This window comes from Salvelinus fontinalis, chromosome 8 (genome assembly GCF_029448725.1).
Source record: "Salvelinus fontinalis isolate EN_2023a chromosome 8, ASM2944872v1, whole genome shotgun sequence".
Lineage (NCBI taxonomy): Eukaryota > Metazoa > Chordata > Actinopteri > Salmoniformes > Salmonidae > Salvelinus > Salvelinus fontinalis.
This window is the reverse complement of record NC_074672.1, coordinates 13543839-13564247: the sequence shown is the minus strand read 5'-3', so window position 1 is coordinate 13564247 and position 20409 is coordinate 13543839. Positions and strand designations below refer to the sequence as shown.

General features: G+C 43.4%; 1 protein-coding gene across 3 annotated transcripts in view; it reads left to right on the top strand.

The window, feature by feature from the left end:
* LOC129860632 (proto-oncogene tyrosine-protein kinase Src-like) overlaps positions 1–20409 on the top strand; it is a 43309-nt gene that overhangs the window by 18395 nt on the left and 4505 nt on the right. The window contains exons 2-12 of one of the 3 annotated variants that reach the window (XM_055931226.1): positions 11921–12185; positions 12523–12622; positions 15486–15503; positions 16122–16220; positions 16469–16495; positions 16657–16760; positions 18417–18566; positions 18724–18879; positions 19426–19682; positions 19786–19939; positions 20156–20287. In XM_055931226.1, the coding sequence (XP_055787201.1) occupies positions 11930–12185; positions 12523–12622; positions 15486–15503; positions 16122–16220; positions 16469–16495; positions 16657–16760; positions 18417–18566; positions 18724–18879; positions 19426–19682; positions 19786–19939; positions 20156–20287 (1453 nt within the window). In that variant the 5' untranslated portion in view covers positions 11921–11929. The remainder of the gene's footprint in view (positions 1–11920; positions 12186–12522; positions 12623–15485; positions 15504–16121; positions 16221–16468; positions 16496–16656; positions 16761–18416; positions 18567–18723; positions 18880–19425; positions 19683–19785; positions 19940–20155; positions 20288–20409) is intronic. The other 2 variants (XM_055931227.1, XM_055931228.1) reach the window with 2 other exon arrangements.

The following is a 20409-nucleotide window of genomic DNA, read 5'->3' as shown; positions in this document are numbered from 1 at the left end:
GCATCCAACCTGATAGCTCCGAGACAGCCAGGGAGACTTCCCTCTCGCTCTCTCTCTCTCTATCTGATAAACGTGCTGCTGTTTTCTGCACGTTTCTCTGAAAAATAAAAAAGTGGGAGTGTACAAGTGCAATTGTGCCGTTGTGCCGTTGCTTGTGGAATGCCAGTGTCCTCTCACTCATTTTCACTGTGGGTAGATGTTTACAGTTTTGGCCCTTGCAAAACCCCAAATTCAATTGTAACTGTGTTTTGTAGACAGCCATGAACCGGAGCACCTGTCTTTGTCTGAGCAAGATAAGCATGACTTAAATTACTTAATGAATTATCTGACTGAGTCCTAGATCTTCCTGGAGTCTGTAGGGGAGATTTACTGTTGGGTGCCTTCTCGTATTTAGCACACTGCGGCAGATGGATTTGTCTAGGCAGGATAAGATATGTGCTCGGCAGAGCCGCTGCATGTAGAAGTCCGACCGGTATATCCGGTCTTTCAATTTTGTTGTAGCCATGTTGTTCTGTTATAGCTAGTCTTGACTCCCCAGATGGAATGTCATCACGGCATAGCTGAACATGATTACAGAATTGATGTTGATAATCTGGAGAGAACAAGCAGATGGTGGGCAGTGACGCAGGAAAGGAGGGCCGAGCCAAAGCCTCCCACTTTCCCTGCTTTCCCTTAAGTAATTACTTAGAGAGCATTAAGATGAAGGAATACATCCAGGGCATGATCCATGGCTGTGTCTAAAAAAAGTTATATCTGTAGCAGTCAACTCCTCGCTTCCTCCATTCTTGTTTCCTCAGTTCCTCACCAAGCGTATTGGAGGAGGGACCTTAGATCCTCTCCTTCAATTCACTTTGAGAAGAATTGAGGAAGCAAGAATTTGAAGGTCAGTAACTGTTTCAGACACAGGACCACATGCTGCAATGCCCTGGCCCAATGCTGGTCTAACTTGCCCTCAACCTTCTTTTCCTCAGGGAGTTGATGTGAAACTTCCGCCTAAATGAGAACATCGTTGAGCAATGACATGAAACCTTAGCCTCAGATATTTTGCCTATGATCCGACCTTTCGATACTTGATGTACAGTACCTCAGTGTTTTGATATGAATATTTCTCTGAATCCTTTCTTTCGCATCCCCAGTTGACTATACCTGTGGCTCAGACTTGTCTCCAGCTGAAACGATAGCAGTAGCCTGGGAAGCAGTTGACATGTTATGTAACAGGACAGAGTCAAGCTATATCTTGATTTGTTGTTAGAACCTATGCGGTAAAATCATGGATTGGCCACTAACGGCCGGCCCGATTTTCATTTAAAAGAAAAGCATGAAGAAATACAAAATGAGTAACTCAGTTGGGGTTTGAACTTACTGAGAGTTATAATAGTAGAATAAACAGGTTGTCAGTCACTGACAGTCACTCAATAAGCCCATGTCAGCTAACATTTTTTAGATTAGTAAATTAGTCTAGCCAGCTAAATTTGGAGTAATCGGCGAATGAATGACCCCCATAGATTTTTGGGTTATCTCTCACTCAGATATCATATAAAAAAAACGACAAACATTTCTCTCCAACCTATGGCTAAAGGTGTACAATTGCAGCAAACTTGCTTTAAAACTGCAACATTTTCTTTACGCCCCAAAGAAAAATGTGTAGAATTGCAGGAAATTCACACTAAACTTCAATGTTTTGCTCGCAAGGTGGGGGTGGGCCCAATAAATTGTACTTAGGGCCCCCAAAAGGCTAGGGCTGGCTCTGACTGCATATTTGGGTATGCAGACCTGCGACCAAAAATCTGATGAGTTCAGATTTTGGGTTACCCCCACCTCCATCAAAGTTGCCCATCCCTGGGTTAGATGTACTATAAGTTGCACGCCATGTGAAAGAAGGAGCACATCTACAGTACAAATGTTGTTTTTCCTGGCCTGAGCCTAAAAAACACAAACTGTACCGAGCTGTCCAGGGCTCAGATGCATACAGCATATTAAAACAATATTTGATGTCTTACTCATGCAAATGGAATATAATCATGATGACTATCTCTCCACCTGTCTGGCACCTGTTGTTCTGTCACTCATGTAATGGGAGGACTGCGGAAGGAAGGCTAGTGGATTAGATGGGACTTAAATGTCAAGCCTCACCACTGACGTCAGACTGCCACAGCATGGCCACAATGACGACTTTCAGGCTCATTATGTTTGGTCTCTTATTTTTCCCCCTGTGGCGATTCTCCTTCTCATGAGTTTTGTTTTGATTTCCTCTGTGTGGTTTTCAGCTGTCTCACTGGAATGAGCGTGCAATTCTCGCTTACTGTCAACAGTCCATCATCATAGTTGGCTACAGGGTTTCAATCTTAGCCTGAAAAAAATCAAATCAAGCCTGCATGCTGTTTTATTACTTTCATAATATAATAATATGCCATTTTGCCCTCTATTTTCTCCAAAGCAACTTACAAGTAGTGTGTGCATACAAATTGATATGGGAAAGGGAGATACCTAGTCCAACTGAACGTATTCAACTGAAATGTGTCTTCCGCATTTAACCCAACCCCTCTGAATCAGAGAGGTGCGGGGGGCTCCCTTAATCGACATCCACGTCTTCGGGGCCCGGGGAATAGTGGGTTAACTGCCTTGCTCAGGGTCAGATCGACAGATTTTTACCATGTCGGCTCGTGGATTCGATCCAGCAACCTTCTGGTTACTGGCCCAACGCTCTAACAACTAGCCTACCTGCCTCCCCATATGGGTGGGCCCAGCGGAAATCAAACCCACAGCCCCATGTCGTTGAATGCGCCATGCTCTACCAACTGAGCCACGAAGGACCACTATTCATGATTAAATGATGACTTCTTGATTATCAGTAAGGAGCCAAAAATTAAGCAAAAACACTAACTGAAATCATCAGGGATTTTTTTTATTTTTATCAATGTGTTATTGAATTAATAGGAAATGTTCAGACAAAGAAGTGATTAATGTGCACCGTCTTAAATAGATTAATGACACCATAGCCTTTGAATAGTCTGTTTCACTTTCCTAGTCAGAGATGATCCTTTCAGAAGAAGCAGAAAAATGAAGAGAACAACAATAGAATATACAAAAAAACAACAACCGGCGGCGAAATGAAAAGACGACCCCCCCCCCCCCCCCCCCCCATTCAGCCGAAGCCCCTGACACTGGAAGGATTTGGAAACCATTGCCGGTTTCTTGTGCATAATTATCCCTCATCACCCCCTGCCTTGCTGCCAGAGGGATTTTACTGGGTTTCTTTCTGCATCGTAGTGAGTGGAGCAGGTGCTTAGTTACCTCAATCTTATTAGTCAATGAGGCACTGACAGGACCTCACTGGTTTATTACACAGTGTACATGCACAAAGGGCAGAATCTGGGTGGTATAGCTCTCTCTCTCTCTCTCTCACACACACACACGCAGTAGCTTGGGCATGGGCAAAGTGCTGCCTGTTTCAAACCATGCAGTAGCCGAGCCAACACAGTGTGATCCAGGTCGGATCTATAGTGTGAATCAAGTCTATTCAAATAAATTGTGTTTGATTGTAAGGCTTGCTGGGAGTGTGAGCTGACCGTAGAGTTCTTTGTTTGAGCAGTAGTGTAATAGGGTGGAATGCCCCAGAGCCCAGACTTTGAGACCCATCTGATATTTACTTCACTCAGCTGTCTGAGACGTGGGTAGATTTGGTCAGATCTGACAAACAAGCTTTGTTGGAGTTTTGTTTTTGGATGTTAATGGGAGGATATCCCCCCCACAAAAAACGGAAAATAGGGATTTTTTTTTTTTCAGATCACATGGTATGATAAGCTCTTGTTGCATGCTATAGTCTAAAGCTGATCTAGATATTACATTGATTTCCACTAATGAAATGGGTTCAGCGTATTCACTAAGAAACTGTTATGTGTATTTCAAAAAAAATACCTGAGACATATTCAAATAACATCTCCATCATGAAAGTGCCAGTTGTGTGAAATGTGGTGGGTCATTTGATGGAGGGAGACAGTGAGATGGTAGAGGAAGTGTCTGAAAAGGCGTATTAACCATTCAACCACAATCAGAATCACTTTATTCGCCAAGTAACCTACATTTACACATGCCCAGAATTCGACTTAGTCAATATACAGACAGAATAGACAGTCAACATTGTCACCATACAGAATAGACAATATACTTTATTAAATACAGTGAACAAACTCTGGAGTATAGGCTGATATACAGTGAGGATATTTAATATGCAGTGGATGAGACACACAAAAGACACAGACTGGCTTGCCGTACTCTTTGTGTCTGCTCGAGTGTGTGCACCGACTGCGCTCTAACCTGGCCACACTGTTAGCTACTGTACAGTAAAACTACCCCGTTGTACAGACATACCCTTGGGGGACATATCGACTTCCTCTATCCCCATTGCCCCCTCTCGCTCCCCACCAGCACCCCTTTCGAACAACCAGCCCCCTCCCACACCCTGACGCCGGCTGGGCTAGAAATGTAATGAGCCCCCCTGGTTCAGCTTTTCCTCCTCATGAAAAGTGTGTGTGTGTGAGTGAGAAAGATGGAGGCTGGCAGGATAGACAGACTGCTGCTGTGTCCTAGTCTACATCGGATCCATAGGAATCTCCTCAGCTGTTTGATAAGCAGCAAGAGGCTATTGGGCCTCCGTCTCCAATCTCCTGGCTGCCTGCCAAGCATGTGCGTGCGTGTCTCTCCTCTGACAGACGAGAAGCACGGATAGGTCTCAGAAAGTTCCCCCTGGAGAAAGAAGGGTGTTTTTTCTTTGTGTCATACATTTTTCCAGCGTGTCATCAGTACATTGCAAGCCTCTGAGAAGCTGTCTGTCACCCTAGCCTTGCTACCTTGGTTTAGTTTAACAGGATTATAGACAGACACATGGCAGCCTGGTGAATGACTCCACTACCACACAATGACTGACTCCATCGTTAGATCAACGGGATAGAAAGAAGCTGAATCCTTTGGATCTTACTTTGGACTTTAGTTACTTTGGCGTTTAGTTACTTTGTAGTTTTAGTTTAGTTTATTAGAATCCCGAATTAGCTACTGAACATGCAGCAGCTACTCTTCCTGAGGTCCACATAAAATGCACAAATTCATGATAAGGTACAGAACAGTTATAGACAATAACAACATATTACATATGCACAAAGATCATGCCCCCAAAATGTGCTAACCTCTCACCATTACCAACAACAGGGGAGCTTAGCAATTTTGGGGGTATATAAGGTGACGTTCTGTGCTGTCGCCTCATATGAAAACATTTGATATCAAATCCAAAATGCTGGAGTTTAGAGACAAATTAAAAGTTTTAGCTTCACTGTCCAAATAAATACATAGGTTAGTGTGTATCCATCCATAATAGTAGTGGAGGATAAATGATCCTGGATTTAGTGTAATGATTACATGCACTAAACTGTGATTAGACTGAGATGCATCATGTGTTTATAACTGGAGCCTCTTTCTAAGAACGCAGGGAGCTTTAGGAGTAAAGAGCAAGAGTCTTTAAGAGATCTTAGTGCCTTAATTGCACGTTAAAGTGTAAACTCTCCTCATAGGTCATTGTTATATTCTTGACAAAATCTCTTGTGGAATTGCAGCTCTTGATTTTCTTTTTTCTTTTATCCAGGCTATTCTTCTGGAGATAAAAGAGAGACCTGTTTTGTTTAAAGCTGCTACAGTACATGTGATTATACAGGCTGGTCTTGTGATTATACAGACTGATTCAGCAACATGTCAATATTTATGCTCGATTGAACTCTATCCAATTATGTGTCAGAGCCCATTTGTAGCCTTATGGCCGGATGGACTGAGTCGCCTTGGGCAACATGTTCACAGCATTCATTTGGAGCAAATGAGCTCGAGCGATAGCACGGCAGCAGGTCACACTATTCACCGGGTGGTAGGAGGGTGTGAATGAGAGGTTAGGTTGGGTACTGTACAACCAACCCTTTGATCTGACTGGTAGTGAGTCTATTGATCCTGACTCATTAATATCAGTGTGTGGAAACAAGAGCTTGGCTACATGGGTAAAAATCCATATGGCAGTAAATTGCCTGAATTGATGTGATAACCATAAATAGAAAGATACGTGTAGAACAATGTGCACCACATCTTTTTTTATTATCCTTTAAACTACTCCTAGTTTTGACGGTTATAACAATCACCCATATTAGCAAACGTATTTCATTTCAAACTTCACATTGCTCTAGTATGGGCTATTATCGTTATGAACGATGTCAGCAAAATGCCCGCAATAAGTGATCGGTATTGTCGGTGACGATCATTTTCGGTGTAAACTGAAGTCAATTGAGGCTATGTCCTCTGCCCTGTGCCATTGACTAGTGTTGTAGTGCCACTGCAAAAACCATGATGGCGCAGAGCAATGTGCTCTGCCATTGAATACTGGAGGCCATACAGTGGCACAAAGCCATGATGGCGGAGAGAAAAAAAAAATCTTGCTCTCTTAACATGATCTTTCCCATTCTGTCTTTTCTGTATTTCATACATTTCATGTTCAATCATCTCTCTTGGGGTGGAGAAGCCTCTGTTTGGTATGTTGTGGGTGTGGGTGAAAGCTGGGATGAGGGGTCTTACAGCTGTGGCTTCCTGTCTGGTGGCTGAGGAGTGGCAGCTGCAAGCCCATCCTTAGGGAAGCATTGGTTAAGCATATATTATTGCTGCACATGACACTACTTCTGTGGGTTAGAATATAGCAACTGTATGGCTTCCCATGTATCTCTGATTTCCGCCCTTGGCCCTGCCCTCTTAAGCAGTCTGGGGAAGGCCTGGGATCAGCGAGGTGAGTGTTCAAATAACTTTTTTTAATCAAAGTTTATTGGTCACGAACATAGATTTGCAGATGTTGCACTGTGAGTGCAGTAATACCTAGCAATACACACGTTAACCAAAAATGCAAAATAAAGAAACATCAGAACGAGCAATGTCAGAGTCCAGAATATAAATATTAGGGTTGTCCCTGACAAAAAAAATAAAAATAAATTGTTGACAGTCTTCTGTTCTTTGGACCAAGCGATTGGTCGAACTTTTAAAATGTGTATTTTTCCTTCTATAGACACTACTAGGCTAGGCTACTGAGCTTGTCTCACGCTTTAAGCATTGCAATTAAAAATGAAGACCTACAAATTACTAAAGAGGGAGCCAGAGATAAATATAGCCTAACTAGAAGAAAAAAAACTGTTCCTGAGCCTCCTCCACCCGCTGCCTGCTTCTGCTGGTCTTAGCAGATTCTACTGTTATGCTCCTGAAGTTGCCGATAATATGCTACACCAGCAGTCGCAAACTTTTTAAATTTGGAGTGCCAAGTTATCCTAACATTTCTACTGATCTGAGTGCTAGTTATGATTTTCATATACACATTTTCGTGGAACAGTTTTTAACCTCTCCGCTAGCGTCCCACCTCGACAACAGCCAGTGAAATTGCAGGGCGCCAAATTTAAAACAGAAATCCCATAATTAAAATTCCTCAAACATACAAGTATTATGCACTATTTTAAAGATAAACTTCTTGTAAATCCAACCACAGCCATTTTTCCAGCCAAAGAGAGAAGTCACAAAAAGCAGAAATAGAGATAAAATTAATCACTAACCTTTGATGATCTTCATCAGATGCCACTCATAGGACTTCATGTTACACAATGCATGTATGTTTTGTTCGATAAAGTTCATATTTATATCCAAAAATCTCAGTTTACATTGGTCAGAAATGCATTGTCTCAAACAAACATCCTGTGAAAGTGCAGAGAGCCACATCAAATTACAGAAATACTCATCATAAACATTGATAAACGATACAAGTGTTAAACATAAGAATAGAGATAAACTTCTCCTTAATGCAACACTGTGTTAGATTTCAAAAAGGCTTTACGGAGAAAGCACACTTTGCGATTATGTTAGGTCAGCACCTAGCCACAGAAACCCATACAGACATTTTCCAGCCAAGGAGAGTGTCACAAAAGTCAGAAATAGCATAAAAATGAATCACTTACCTTTGATCTTCATCTGGTGGCACTCCCAGGTTTCCATGTTAGACAATAAATGTTTGTTTTGTTCAATAATGTCCCTCTTTATGACCAAATACCTCCTTTTTGTTCACACGTTTAGTCCAGTAATCCAAATGCTTAAGGCGCCTGCACTAAGTCCAGACAAAGTACAAAAAAAGTACAATAAAAGTTAGTAGAAACATGCCAAACGATGTTTAAAATCAACCCTCTGGTTGTTTTTGTCATACAAAATCAATAATATTTAAACCGGACAAAAGCTTCATCAATAGGAAAGGAGAAACAAGAAAGGCGCGTTCCCGATCAGGCGCATGGCTGATGAATGGAAATTTCCACTGGCTACTGATTGAAAGTGCTGTATCTCCCTAATTGTTCTGAGTAAACGCCTGAAACAATGCCTAAAGACTGGCCACATGTAGAGGAGGCCACAGAGCACGTGAACTGGGTCCTAAGTCTTTGTATGGTGGATAGGCTTTCAATGGAAAAACAGCCTTTCAAAATAATAGTACTTCCTGGTTGGATTTTCCTCTGGTTTATGGCTGCCATATCAGTTCTGTTATACTCACAGACATTATTTTAACAGTTTTGGAAACTTTTGAGTGTTTTCTATCCAAATCTACTAATTATATGCATATCTTACCTTCTGGGCCTGAGTAGCAGACAGTTTAATTTGGGCACGCTTTTCATCCAAAGTTCCGAATGCTGCCCCCTACCCTAGTGAAGTTAATTTAATTTATAATAAAGTCAAAATATCTCAATGTCATGTGGTTTAATAAAAAATCTAAATGAAAATTATAGAAATCTAAAACCTCTATTGTCATTGCGAATATGTAAAAATAGCCTACATAAAGCCAACAAGGAACTTGAAACATTGTATAAACTATAGTATTAACTTGGTCCGGCCTGAAGCTCGTGCTAGCAAGCATTGTATAGAATATTCTTGGTCCTCAGGGTTTCCCACACCAGTGCACTCCAGACAAACAGACACAGCTGTAGGCTATTTTGTTCAAGGGATAAGAAGTAATCAGGTAGGCCTATTTTTTTTATGACGCTTCCACCGAATCAGCGCATCACATTTGTTTTCTCTGTCATGCTGAGTGCTAATCGAAAGCGAGAGAGCTGGAAAGGTTTTTAAAATAGGCTACATTGAGGAACTATTGTCATTCTCAATGGATGTAAAAACAGACTTCGTTCACTTGCTGTTTGAGGCGAAGCAACAACAAAAATTGATAAGCTCCACAGTGATGGAGAGTTAAGACAATCAGAAATAGAATCAGATCCCCAAATTGGCACACTTTTAGGCCTACATTTGCACGCAGGCCAGGTAGACAAGTCTGGAGCGCTCCGAACAAAAGACAGTGAGTAATTGACAACTCATAAATGGAATGAAATAAACCGTAACTTTTTTCTCACCAGTGTAGCCTAGGTTGTGTGTACACTCCTACAATGATAATGGTAAGACTGTAGTATTAATAATAATAATAAACTCAGCAAAAAAGAAACGGCCCTTTTTCAGGACCCTGTCTGTCTTTCAAAGATAATTTGCAAAAAATCGGAATAACTTCACAGATCTTCATTGTAAAGGGTTTAAACACTGTTTCCCATGCGTGTTCAATGAACCATAAACAATTAAGGAACATGCACCTGTAGAACGGTCATTAAGACACTAACAGCTTACAGACGATAGGCAATTAAGGTCAGTTATAAAAACTTAGGACACTAAAGAGGCCTGACTCTGAAAAACTCTACTGACTCTGAAAAACACCAAAAGAAAGATGCCCAGGGTCCCTGCTCATCTGCGTGAACGTGCCTTAGGCATGCTGCAAGGAGGTATGAGGACTGCAGATGAGGCCAGGGCAATAAATTGCAATGTCTGTACTGTGAGACACCTAAGACAGCGCTACAGAGAGACAGGATGGACAGCTGATCGTCCTCGCAAGTGTAACAACACCTGCACAGGATCGGTACATCCGAACATCACACCTGCGGGACAGGTACAGGCTGGCAACAACTGCCCAAGTTACACCTGGAACGCACAATTCCTCCATCAGTGCTCAGACTGTCCGCAATAGGCTGAGAGAGGCTGGACTGAGGGCTTGTAGGCCTGTTGTAAGGTAGGTCCTCACCGGCAACAACGTCGCCTATGGGCACAAACCCACCGTCGCTGGACCAGACAGGGCTGCCAAAAAGTGCTCTTCACTAACGAGTCGCGGTTTTGTCTCACATGGGGTGATGGTCGGATTCGCGTTTATCGTCGAAGGAATGAGGGTTACACCGAGGCCTGTACTCTGTAGCGGGATCGATTTGGAGGTGGAAGGTCCGTCATGGTCTGGGGCGCTGTGTCACAGCATCATCGGACTGCGCTTGTTGTCATTGCAGCAATCGCAATGCTGTGCGTTACAGGGAAGACATCCTCCTCCTTCATGTGGTACTGTTCCTGCAGGTTCATCCTGCAGCCTGACAATGCCACCAGCCATACTGCTCGTTCTGTGCATGATTTCCTGCAACACAGGAATGTCAGTCTTCTGCCATGGCCAGTGAAGAGCCCGGATCTCAATCCCATTGAGCACGTCTGGGACCTGTTGAATCGGAGGGTGAGGGCTAGGGTCATTCACCCCAGAAATGTCTGGGAACTTGCAGGTGCCTTGGTGGAAGAGTGGGGTAACATCTCACAGCAAGAACTGGCAAATCTGGTGCAGTCCATGAGGAGGAGATGCACTGCAGTACTTAATGCAGCTGGTGGCCACACCAGATACTGACTTACTTTTGATTTTGACCCCCCCCTTTGTTCAGAGACACATTATTCAATTTCCGTTAGTCACATGTCTGTGGAACTTGTTCAGTGTATGTCTGTTGTTGAATCTTGTTATGTTCATACACATATTTACACATGTTAAGTTTGCTGAAAATAAGCACAGTTGACAGTGAGAGGACGTTTCTTTTTTTGATGAGTTTACATTGAATACATTGACAGAAATTACCGTAACCAAACAAGCATTGTAGATTACAAATTATGTGAATTGGCCTCCCAAGTGGGGCAGTGGTCTAAGGCACTGATCACTGCTAGCTGTGCCACTAGAGATTCGCCACTAGAGATTCTGGGTTCAAGTCCAGGCTCTGTCGCAGCCGGCCATGACTGGGAGACCCATGGGGCGGCTCACAATTGGCCCAGCGTTGTCCGGGTTAGGGGAGGGTTTGGCCGGCAGGGATGTCCTTGTCCCATCACGCACTTGCGACTCCTGTTGCGGGCCGGGCGCAGTGCACGCTGACACAGTCGCCAGGTGTACGGTGTTTCCTCTGACACATTGGTGCGGCTGGCTTCCGGGTTAGTGGGCATTGTGTCAAGAAGCAGTGCGGCTTGGTTGTGTTTCGGAGGACGCACGGCTCTCGACCTTCGACTCTCCTGAGTCCGTACGGGGGTTGCAGCGATGAGACAAGACTGTAACTACCAATTGGGGAGAAAAGGGGGTATTATTTTATTTATATATATATAAAAAGAAATTATGGAAATGAATGGTAAATGTACTACTGGTGTGCCAACCCCGCGGCCTCCTCAATGGATCAGTCCACGCAGACAGGCGTGAATCAGACAGGTGTCATGTGCCATATATATTTGCTACTGCTCGACTAAGGAAATCTTGGTCGACCAACAGCCTATTGACCAAACAATCGACTAAATGAGGTCAACCCTAATAAATATACAGTATCTAGATATACAATGGTGTTTGGCGGAAGATAATGTAGCTATTCTAAGACTATACATCATGTAGAAAGGAGAAGTCTGAACTGTGCAATATCTTATTGAGCTGTTTAATTAATCCAAACTCCAAACTCTCATTTATTGTTTTTGCTTAAAGTGCAAAAGCTCATAAGTCTCTCTGTTTGTCTTACAGGCTTAGGCCATGGGGGGAAGCAAGAGCAAGCCCAAAGACGCAGGCCTTCGGACACGGAGTCTTGATGGTAACATCAGTTTAGGAGGAGGGGGTGGCGGCTACAACATCAGCCCCGCCCAGCACACCCTCACGCCCAATCTGAGTCCAGCAGTGGGCGGAACACGCCGGTCCACTCAGCCGTTGATTAATACCCCTGAGCTGGCCCTGTTTGGGGGAGTGGAGTCCGCCAATAGCGTCACATCTCCTAACAGAGGGACACTTGCAGGTAAGACTATAGGGCCCAGATACCCCACTAATACCTAGAATGGAATATAAATAAATGATTAAATCACTATAGTGATTAATTTCACTAAAGGTAAGAGTGTTATCTAAAACAGCCAGAGGTGTTTTGAATGCCACTTATTTGATGCTACTGACGACTGTAGTACATGCAAATCTTATTCAGTACAATGTATGTTTGATACCCTTTATGGAAAAGCTACACAGTTTACTCTGCATGTATGAATAGTACTGTATTTTTAAACATGGTATTGCAATATCACTTAAAATTTGATGGCCCCATCCTCTGAGATATGAGTGTCTGTCTGCTCTCTCCCCCACAGGAGGTGTGACGACGTTCGTGGCGCTGTATGACTACGAGTCTCGCACTGCCTCCGATCTGTCTTTCAGGAAGGGGGAGCGGCTACAAATAGTAAACAACATGTGAGGCAACACCACACACACTGTGATGAGTTTTTCAAGTTTCACGTTTTATTAGTCGTATGTACGGCGTACGCACGGTATACAGTTGAAGTCGGAGGTTTACATACACTTAGTCATTAAAACTCGTTTTTCAACCACTCCACAAACTATAGTTTTGGCAAGTCGGTTAGGACATCTACTTTGTACATGACACAAGTAATTTTTCCAACAATTTTTTACAGACAGATTATTTCACTTATAATTCACTGTATTCCAGCATCACAATTCCAGTGGGTCAGAAGTTTAAATACACTAAGTTGACTGTGCCTTTTAACAGCTTGGAAAATTCCAGAAAATGATGTCATGGCTTTAGAAGCTTTTGACATCATTTGAGTCAATTGGAGGTGTACCTGTGGATGTATTTCAAGGCCTACCTTCAAACTCAGTGCCTCTTTGCTTGACATCATGGGAAAATCAAAAGAAATCAGCCAAGACCTCAGAAAAAAAATTGTAGACCTCCGCAAGTCTGGTTCATCCTTAGGAGCAGTTTCCGCCTGAATGTACCACTTTCATTTGTACAAACAAAAGTATAAACACCATGGGACCACGCAGCCGTCATACCACTCAGGAAGGAGACACGTTCTGTCTCCTAGAGATGAACTTACTTTCGTGCAAAAAGTGCAAATCAATCCCAGAACAACAGCAAAGGACCTTGCGAAGATGCTGGAGGAAATGGGTACAAAAGTATCTATATCCACAGTAAAATGAGGCCTATATCGACATAACCTGAAAGGAGGAAGGAAGAAGCCACTGCTCCAAAACCGCCATAAAAAAGCCAGACTACAGTTTGCAACTGCACATACTTTTGGGGGAAATGTCCACTGGTCTGATGAAACAAAAATAGAACTGTTTGTTCATAATGACCATCATTATGTTTGGGGGAAAAAGGGTGAGACTTGCAAGCCGAAGAACACCATCCCAACCATGAAGCACGGGGTGGCAGCATCCATGTTGTGTGGGTGCTTTGCTGCATGAGGGACTGGTGCATCTCAAGACATCAGACAGGAAGTTAAAGCTTGGTTGCAAATGGGTCTTCCAAATGGACATTGACCCCAGCATACTTCCAAAGTTTTGGCAAAATGGCTTAAGGACAACAAAGTCAAGGTATTGGAGTGGCCATCACAAAGCCCTGGCCTACAAACCTGACTCAGTTACACCCCTCTGTCAGGAGGAATGGGCCAAAATTCACCCAACTTGTGGAAGGCTACCTGAAATGTTTGACCCAATTTAAAGGCAATGCTACCAAAATACTAATTGAGTGTATGTAAACGTCTGATGTTGAAATAAAAGCTGAAATAAATCATTCTCTCTACTATTATTCTGACATTTCACATTCTTAAAATAAAGTGGTGATCCTAACTAATCTAAGACATGGAATTTCTACTAGGATTAAATGTCAGGAATAGTGAAAAACTGAGTTTAAATGTATTTGGCTAAGGTGTATGTAAACTTCCGACTTCAACTGTACATCGTCCAACGAAATACTTACTTGCAGCTTCCTTCGAAACAATGCAACAATAAGAAGAAATAAAAGATAAGAATACGAACATAAACTAAATGGCCCAGTAGAATAAACATATCAGCATAAGATGAGGATGGGGACATATCCCCAGGGATAGACACAGACATACCCCCCGTGTTCTCACACACACACACTGTAGTCTGCATGTCTGGTCTCTTGCTGCGCTGGCTGGCTCTTTTGCCCCCAAACCCTGTGTCAGTCACCCGCTCTTTGTAAAGCCCGTAACCATAGAAACAGTCTCCCTTTACCAGTATCTGTTTTGTGTGAGCTGACACGTTTTTGTTGTAGATTTCCTATTTTCTCCTGCTCATTCACAAAAGTACAGCTGTTCATCTCACTGGTGCGCACACTTGGAGGCTGATATGCTTCTACTCTCTTCCTGTTTGTGACTAGCCCCTTCCTGTTTGTGAATAGCCCCTTCCTGCTGCGACTAGCCCCTTCCTGCTGCGACTAGCCCCTTCCTGCTGTCTCTACCTTAGTTGAAGTCTTGCTATATAATTGTCTGTGAAATAATTCTCATTTAAATGTACATGTTAAAATTACAGAAATGACCATTCATTCTAATAATGTCAGTCTGTGCTGCTTTTACAAATTTGAGTCTTTCTCTAATCGATAGAAGTGCAGTGGACCATATTATTCTAGTGAGCCGAGCCCCCAATACTGTAGCTATAACAAAGTGTTGACCTAGAAGGCCTGAGCTGAGGACAATAGAACTATAGTGGATTATTGTGATTTGTGCATCTGCCCCCGAAGCTGCTACAGCTATTCCCTTAGGGTTACCAGGTCAAATACATCAACTCTGTGAACTCACCGAGATATGATAACCACAAGATAATGTTTCACTATTTCCTATGTTATGAGCCAACCCGTTCTTAGCTTTATTTCTGCACCATGCACTTGATAGAATGTTCTGAAGCTTTCTTGATGTTAATATAATTGGTGCAGAGGCCTAATATTATCTGTCCTCTGTTTTAGGTATGCTGCTTAATGTCTCTTCTTTCTATGCAATCAGTCAATAACCCTGTTTCCATGTACATACAGTATGATCTTTAGACAGACTTTGGGTTTAATGGTTGTACTGTATGTCTTTGCAACGTGAGCTAGGTTCCGCTGTAGTGTTGGGATGAGGGGCTGGTGGATAACTGTTGTTGTAATGGTTCTGTATGCTGTATCTCTAGCTACAAATCTGCTTTGCTAACACGCTTTCTGTCTCTTTTTTTAACCCCATCCACCCCCTTCGCATCTATTCTCTCTCTCCATCTCCCCAAACTATTTCTCCGTACCTTTTGTAATTGTATTTAGGAGAAAGTTGAACAGCAGGTCAGTGAAGCTTCTCTTGTCTTTTGTGTCCTTCATGTGAATGAATGTGCTGTGTATGTTCATGTCACTAATACATCATAGTTGCTGGTTCACATGATAACTTCCCAGCATTTGGTTAATGGTGTCATAGTACACGTTGTGTTTGAATCCCCCGTCGATCCATTCCATTAGTATTCCTAGTAGTTGAAGGGTTGATTTCCTGGACACAGATTAAGCCTAATCCTAGAGAATTTATTGGAGTTTAATGGAGAATCTTCATTGAAGCATCTTCTTAGTCCAGGAGTTTTAATCTGTGTTCACGAAACCGCCCTGTAGTCTACGGATATTGTAAATCATTTCCTCCCGTTGAGTCGACCCTGTATGAGTGTGTGTTACTGTTTCACCATCGTCCTGTCTATGCGAAATAGAAAACTCCATGTGAGGAAGAACCTCTGTGAGACTATATTCAATATTTGTCTCCCAACGTGAATGTACTGTGTGTAAAGTGTTTCTTCACTCAAGAGTCCTGTCTTAAGAATCCCACCATATGAAGTAGAATCAAAATCACCCCATGTAAACTAGAATCACAGACTTGCAAAGGAGACCATCTGTGAAACTGTTCCGTTCTTGTCTCCGCAGAGAAGGGGACTGGTGGCTGGCTCGCTCTCTGACCACTGGAGAAAGTGGTTACATCCCCAGCAATTATGTGGCTCCTTCCGACTCCATCCAGGCAGAAGAGTAAATCCCTCCCTCCCTTCTCTCTTTTATCTATTATCCTTCCCACCTTTTCTTCTCTATCATGTATTTCATTTAATCAAGAGTTGAAAATAAAACTGATGGAATTCAAAGAAACTCCAACTACAGTATCTCTCTATGCACCTTGAAGGCATACATACTCCACAAGCTGACATGCATAGACACACGTGATAATAACACACACAAACTAACCTGTGTAATGATTCCATTTCTTACCTTTATCCTACCAGTCATCTCAGATTGCCTATGGCTTCCAGGTAAGGGGCAGTAATCAGAATGCAATACTTCTTTGATTGGGGCATGCACAGAAGGCAGTTCTCTCGCGCGCTCTCTCTCTCTCTCACACACAGCCACACTTTTTTTCCCTTCCTCTCAACCTGGTCCCTGTGTCCCGTGCTCTCTTCCCTCTCTTCCCTAGGTGGTATTTTGGCAAGATCACACGTCGCGACTCGGAGAGGCTCCTCTTGAGTTTGGACAACAGGAGAGGGATGTTCCTGGTGAGAGAGAGTGAGACCACCAAAGGTGAGTGTCTGAGGCTAGCATCTCCAGTGGAAACCCCTCACAGATTACACCAAAGCATCTCCACTGACAATTAAAACTACATTGGAGTGCTGGTCGATGGGAATTGTCCTTTTCTGGGGATCAAGCCGTGTAGCTGTGTAACCATGTTCTTTTTAAATAGCTGTTTCGCAACCCTTTTATGTAGAAAAAGCTAACCTCTGATTTTGTAAAATAAGAATTGAGACAGGGATTGTGTATGTGTGCCATTCAGAGGGTAAAAGTGCAAGACAAAAAATGTGAGGTCCTTTTGAAGGGGGTATAGAAATACCCGTCAGGTGCACCGGTTTGTGTCAAGAACTGCAACGCTGTTGGGCTTTTCACGCTCAACAGTTTCCTGTGTGTATCAAGAATGGTCCACCACCCAACGGACATTCAGCCAACTTGACACAACTGTGGGAAGCATTGGAGTCAACATGGGCCAGCATCCCTGTGGGACGCTTTCTCCACCTTGTAGAGTCCATGCCCTGACGAATTGAGGCTGTTCTGAGGGCAAAAAGGGGGGTGCACCTCAATATTAGGAAGGTGTTCCTAATAATTTTTTATTTAACTAGGCAAGTCAGTTAAGAACAAATTCTTATTTACAATGACGGTCTACCCTGGCCAAACCCGGACGACGCTGGGCCAATTGTGCGCCGCCCTATGGGACTCCTAATCTCGGCCTGATGTGATACAGCCTGGATCTAATGTTTGGTTTACTCAGTGTATCCACCTCAATTACCTCGTACCCCTGCACATCGACTAGGTACTGGTACCCCGTGTATATAAGTTATCATTACTCATTGTGTATTATAACGTGTTATTATTTCTCTATTTTCTTTCTCTCTGCATTTTTGGGAAGGGCCCGTAAGTAAGCGTTTCACTGTTAGTTTACGCCTGTTGTTTACCAAACGTGACAAATAAAATTTGATTTGTGGATTTGATGTGACGCCCCTGGGGCACAGCGGAGTTCGATGCCTCTGATCGTCAGCTGCTGCACTACAGCACAGCCACAGTAGTGTCGCGCACACATGCTCCCCATGGGCCGAGCTCAGCGGAGAAAGAGAGAGGGTAAATAGAGGTGGAGGGAGGGGGTGGGGGGCGTGGCCGGGAACTGAGTGGGAGCAGTGGGGAGCCCTCGGGTGAGTGAGTAAGACAGAAATAGGTCATTGAGGAGCCAGGGCGCGTTTAGCAGGGCACTGTGTATGTTATGTAAACATGCCTCTAGATAACATATAGAATAAGGAATCATGTCGGCTCTATTCGTGAAATCTCTATCTGCAACGTTCGACAACCAGAGGCATATCACCCAGTTTAAACAGAGAGGGAAGGAGGGGGAATTGCCCAGAGGTTCTTTGAGTTCACTCGTCAGGCTGGCTCACTGGGCTGGTGCCTCCCTCTGGTGGCAGACTGGATGTATTTTGTTTTTGTGGGACCACAAGGGAAAGGAACTTGTGAACACAAAATGACACTAATAAAGCAATTTCTTTCAAACTACTCTTCCTTTGGGCCCCAGGAAGACTAGGAGTCGCTAAAGGCATCATCTAATGGAAATGTGAATAAAGGATTAGACAATATTTCTAGTCCAAGGTTATCTTGCTTTCTTTACTGATTTCCTGTCTCTAATGTACCTCTCCCTAGGTGCCTACTGTCTGTCAGTCCTGGACTATGACAACACTAAAGGGCTGAATGTGAAACACTACAAGATTAGAAAGCTGGACAGTGGAGGGTTCTACATCACCTCACGCACTCAGTTTAACAACATACAGCAGCTGGTCACACACTACCACAGTGAGTCACACACACATTGGCAACACTGTGTACAAGTGTAAACATCTCAACCAATTACTTCTAAGCAAATACCTCTAAGAAGAGACTATGTGTGATGAACAAATAACACTACCAGAAGGTGATATTAGAGCTCACGTGTTTTCTTCCCTGTTCTCAGAGCATGCAGACGGACTGTGCCACTGTCTGACGGAGGTATGTCCCGTACTAAAGCCACAGACCCAGGGCCTGGCCCGCGATGCCTGGGAGATCCCCAGGGACTCCCTATGCCTCGACCTCAAACTGGGACAGGGATGCTTCGGAGAGGTCTGGATGGGTAAGACAGCCTCTCTCCACTAAGAGCTAATTGAACTGTATATAAGAGTATGAATAGTGTGTAAATAGTATATTTGTTGTCTCTTGGTGTCTTTCCAATATATAACTCTTATTTTTGTATTTTTTATTATTATATATATAAAAATTATACTTAAAAAAATATTATGTAACTGTCTATAACTGTACTTTGTCATGAATTTGTATGTTTTTATGTGGACCCCAGAGAGAGTAGCTGCTGCATGTGCAGTAGCTAATGGGAATCCTAAAAAACAAAACTCTGCTATGTTGTGATTTAATCAGCTACTTTAGGAATCAGTTAATCAGTGGGATCCTTCTGATCTTCAGCCTACTCCCTAAACCAGCTGATCCTCTCAAACAAAGCAGAGGGCATTGCCATGTAGAGGAACTAACATGTCTATAGAGTGCATTTGTCATTGCATCAACACATTCCTTGGCAGCTGGCACCTATTTGACAGTTTTGAAAACATAATCTGATGATAAAAATTGTTACTACAACAACACAACTAGCTGTGTAACCATTATGTAGGCACGTGGAACGGGACAACGCGGGTAGCGGTCAAGACCCTGAAGACAGGTACCATGTCCCCCGAGGCATTCCTTATGGAGGCCCAGGTCATGAAGAAGCTGAGACATGAAAAACTGGTTCAGCTGTATGCCGTGGTGTCTGAAGAACCTATCTATATTGTCACGGAGTACATGGGACAAGGAAGCTTGTTGGACTTCCTGAAGGGAGACATGGGCAAGATGCTCCGCCTTCCTCAGCTGGTTGACATGGCCTCACAGGTAAGCAAGTTTAGAGATGGTCAGTGTAAATACTGTCTAGTATTACACACACACACACACACTGGCTGTTTTAGTCAAACCTAAACATGTGTCTTCTCGTCAGATTGCCTCAGGGATGGCATATGTAGAGAGGATGAACTACGTCCACAGAGACCTCAGGGCTGCCAACATTCTAGTGGGAGACAACTTGGTTTGTAAAGTGGCTGACTTTGGACTGGCCCGTCTCATAGAGGACAATGAGTACACTGCCAGGCAGGGTAAGACCACTAGAGGGGGCTGATTACCATCTCTCTTCCTTTTGTCTGTCCTCTTTTTTTTCTCTCTCTCCTCTCAATGTTTTGGCCCGCCAGACAAATTGGCATGCGTTGAAGCCATCGCTCATCAGACATTATTGGCATCGTTTTTATTCTTAGGTTTTCTCACCACAACTTGAATTACAGAGTCTTGTGTAACGTGTGTCTCCTACCTTGCAGGAGCAAAGTTCCCCATCAAGTGGACGGCTCCTGAAGCTGCACTGTATGGCCGCTTCACCATCAAATCAGACGTCTGGTCGTTCGGGGTCTTACTGACAGAACTGGCCACCAAGGGGAGAGTACCATATCCAGGTAGCAACTGTGAATCTTCAAAGATGTTGCTTTGGTGAAAGGATCCCTTGTGTGATAGAGTTGCTTACCACTGTGAGCACATCCCAAAGACGCACACTGCTGGCAAGCAGGACTGCCTATGT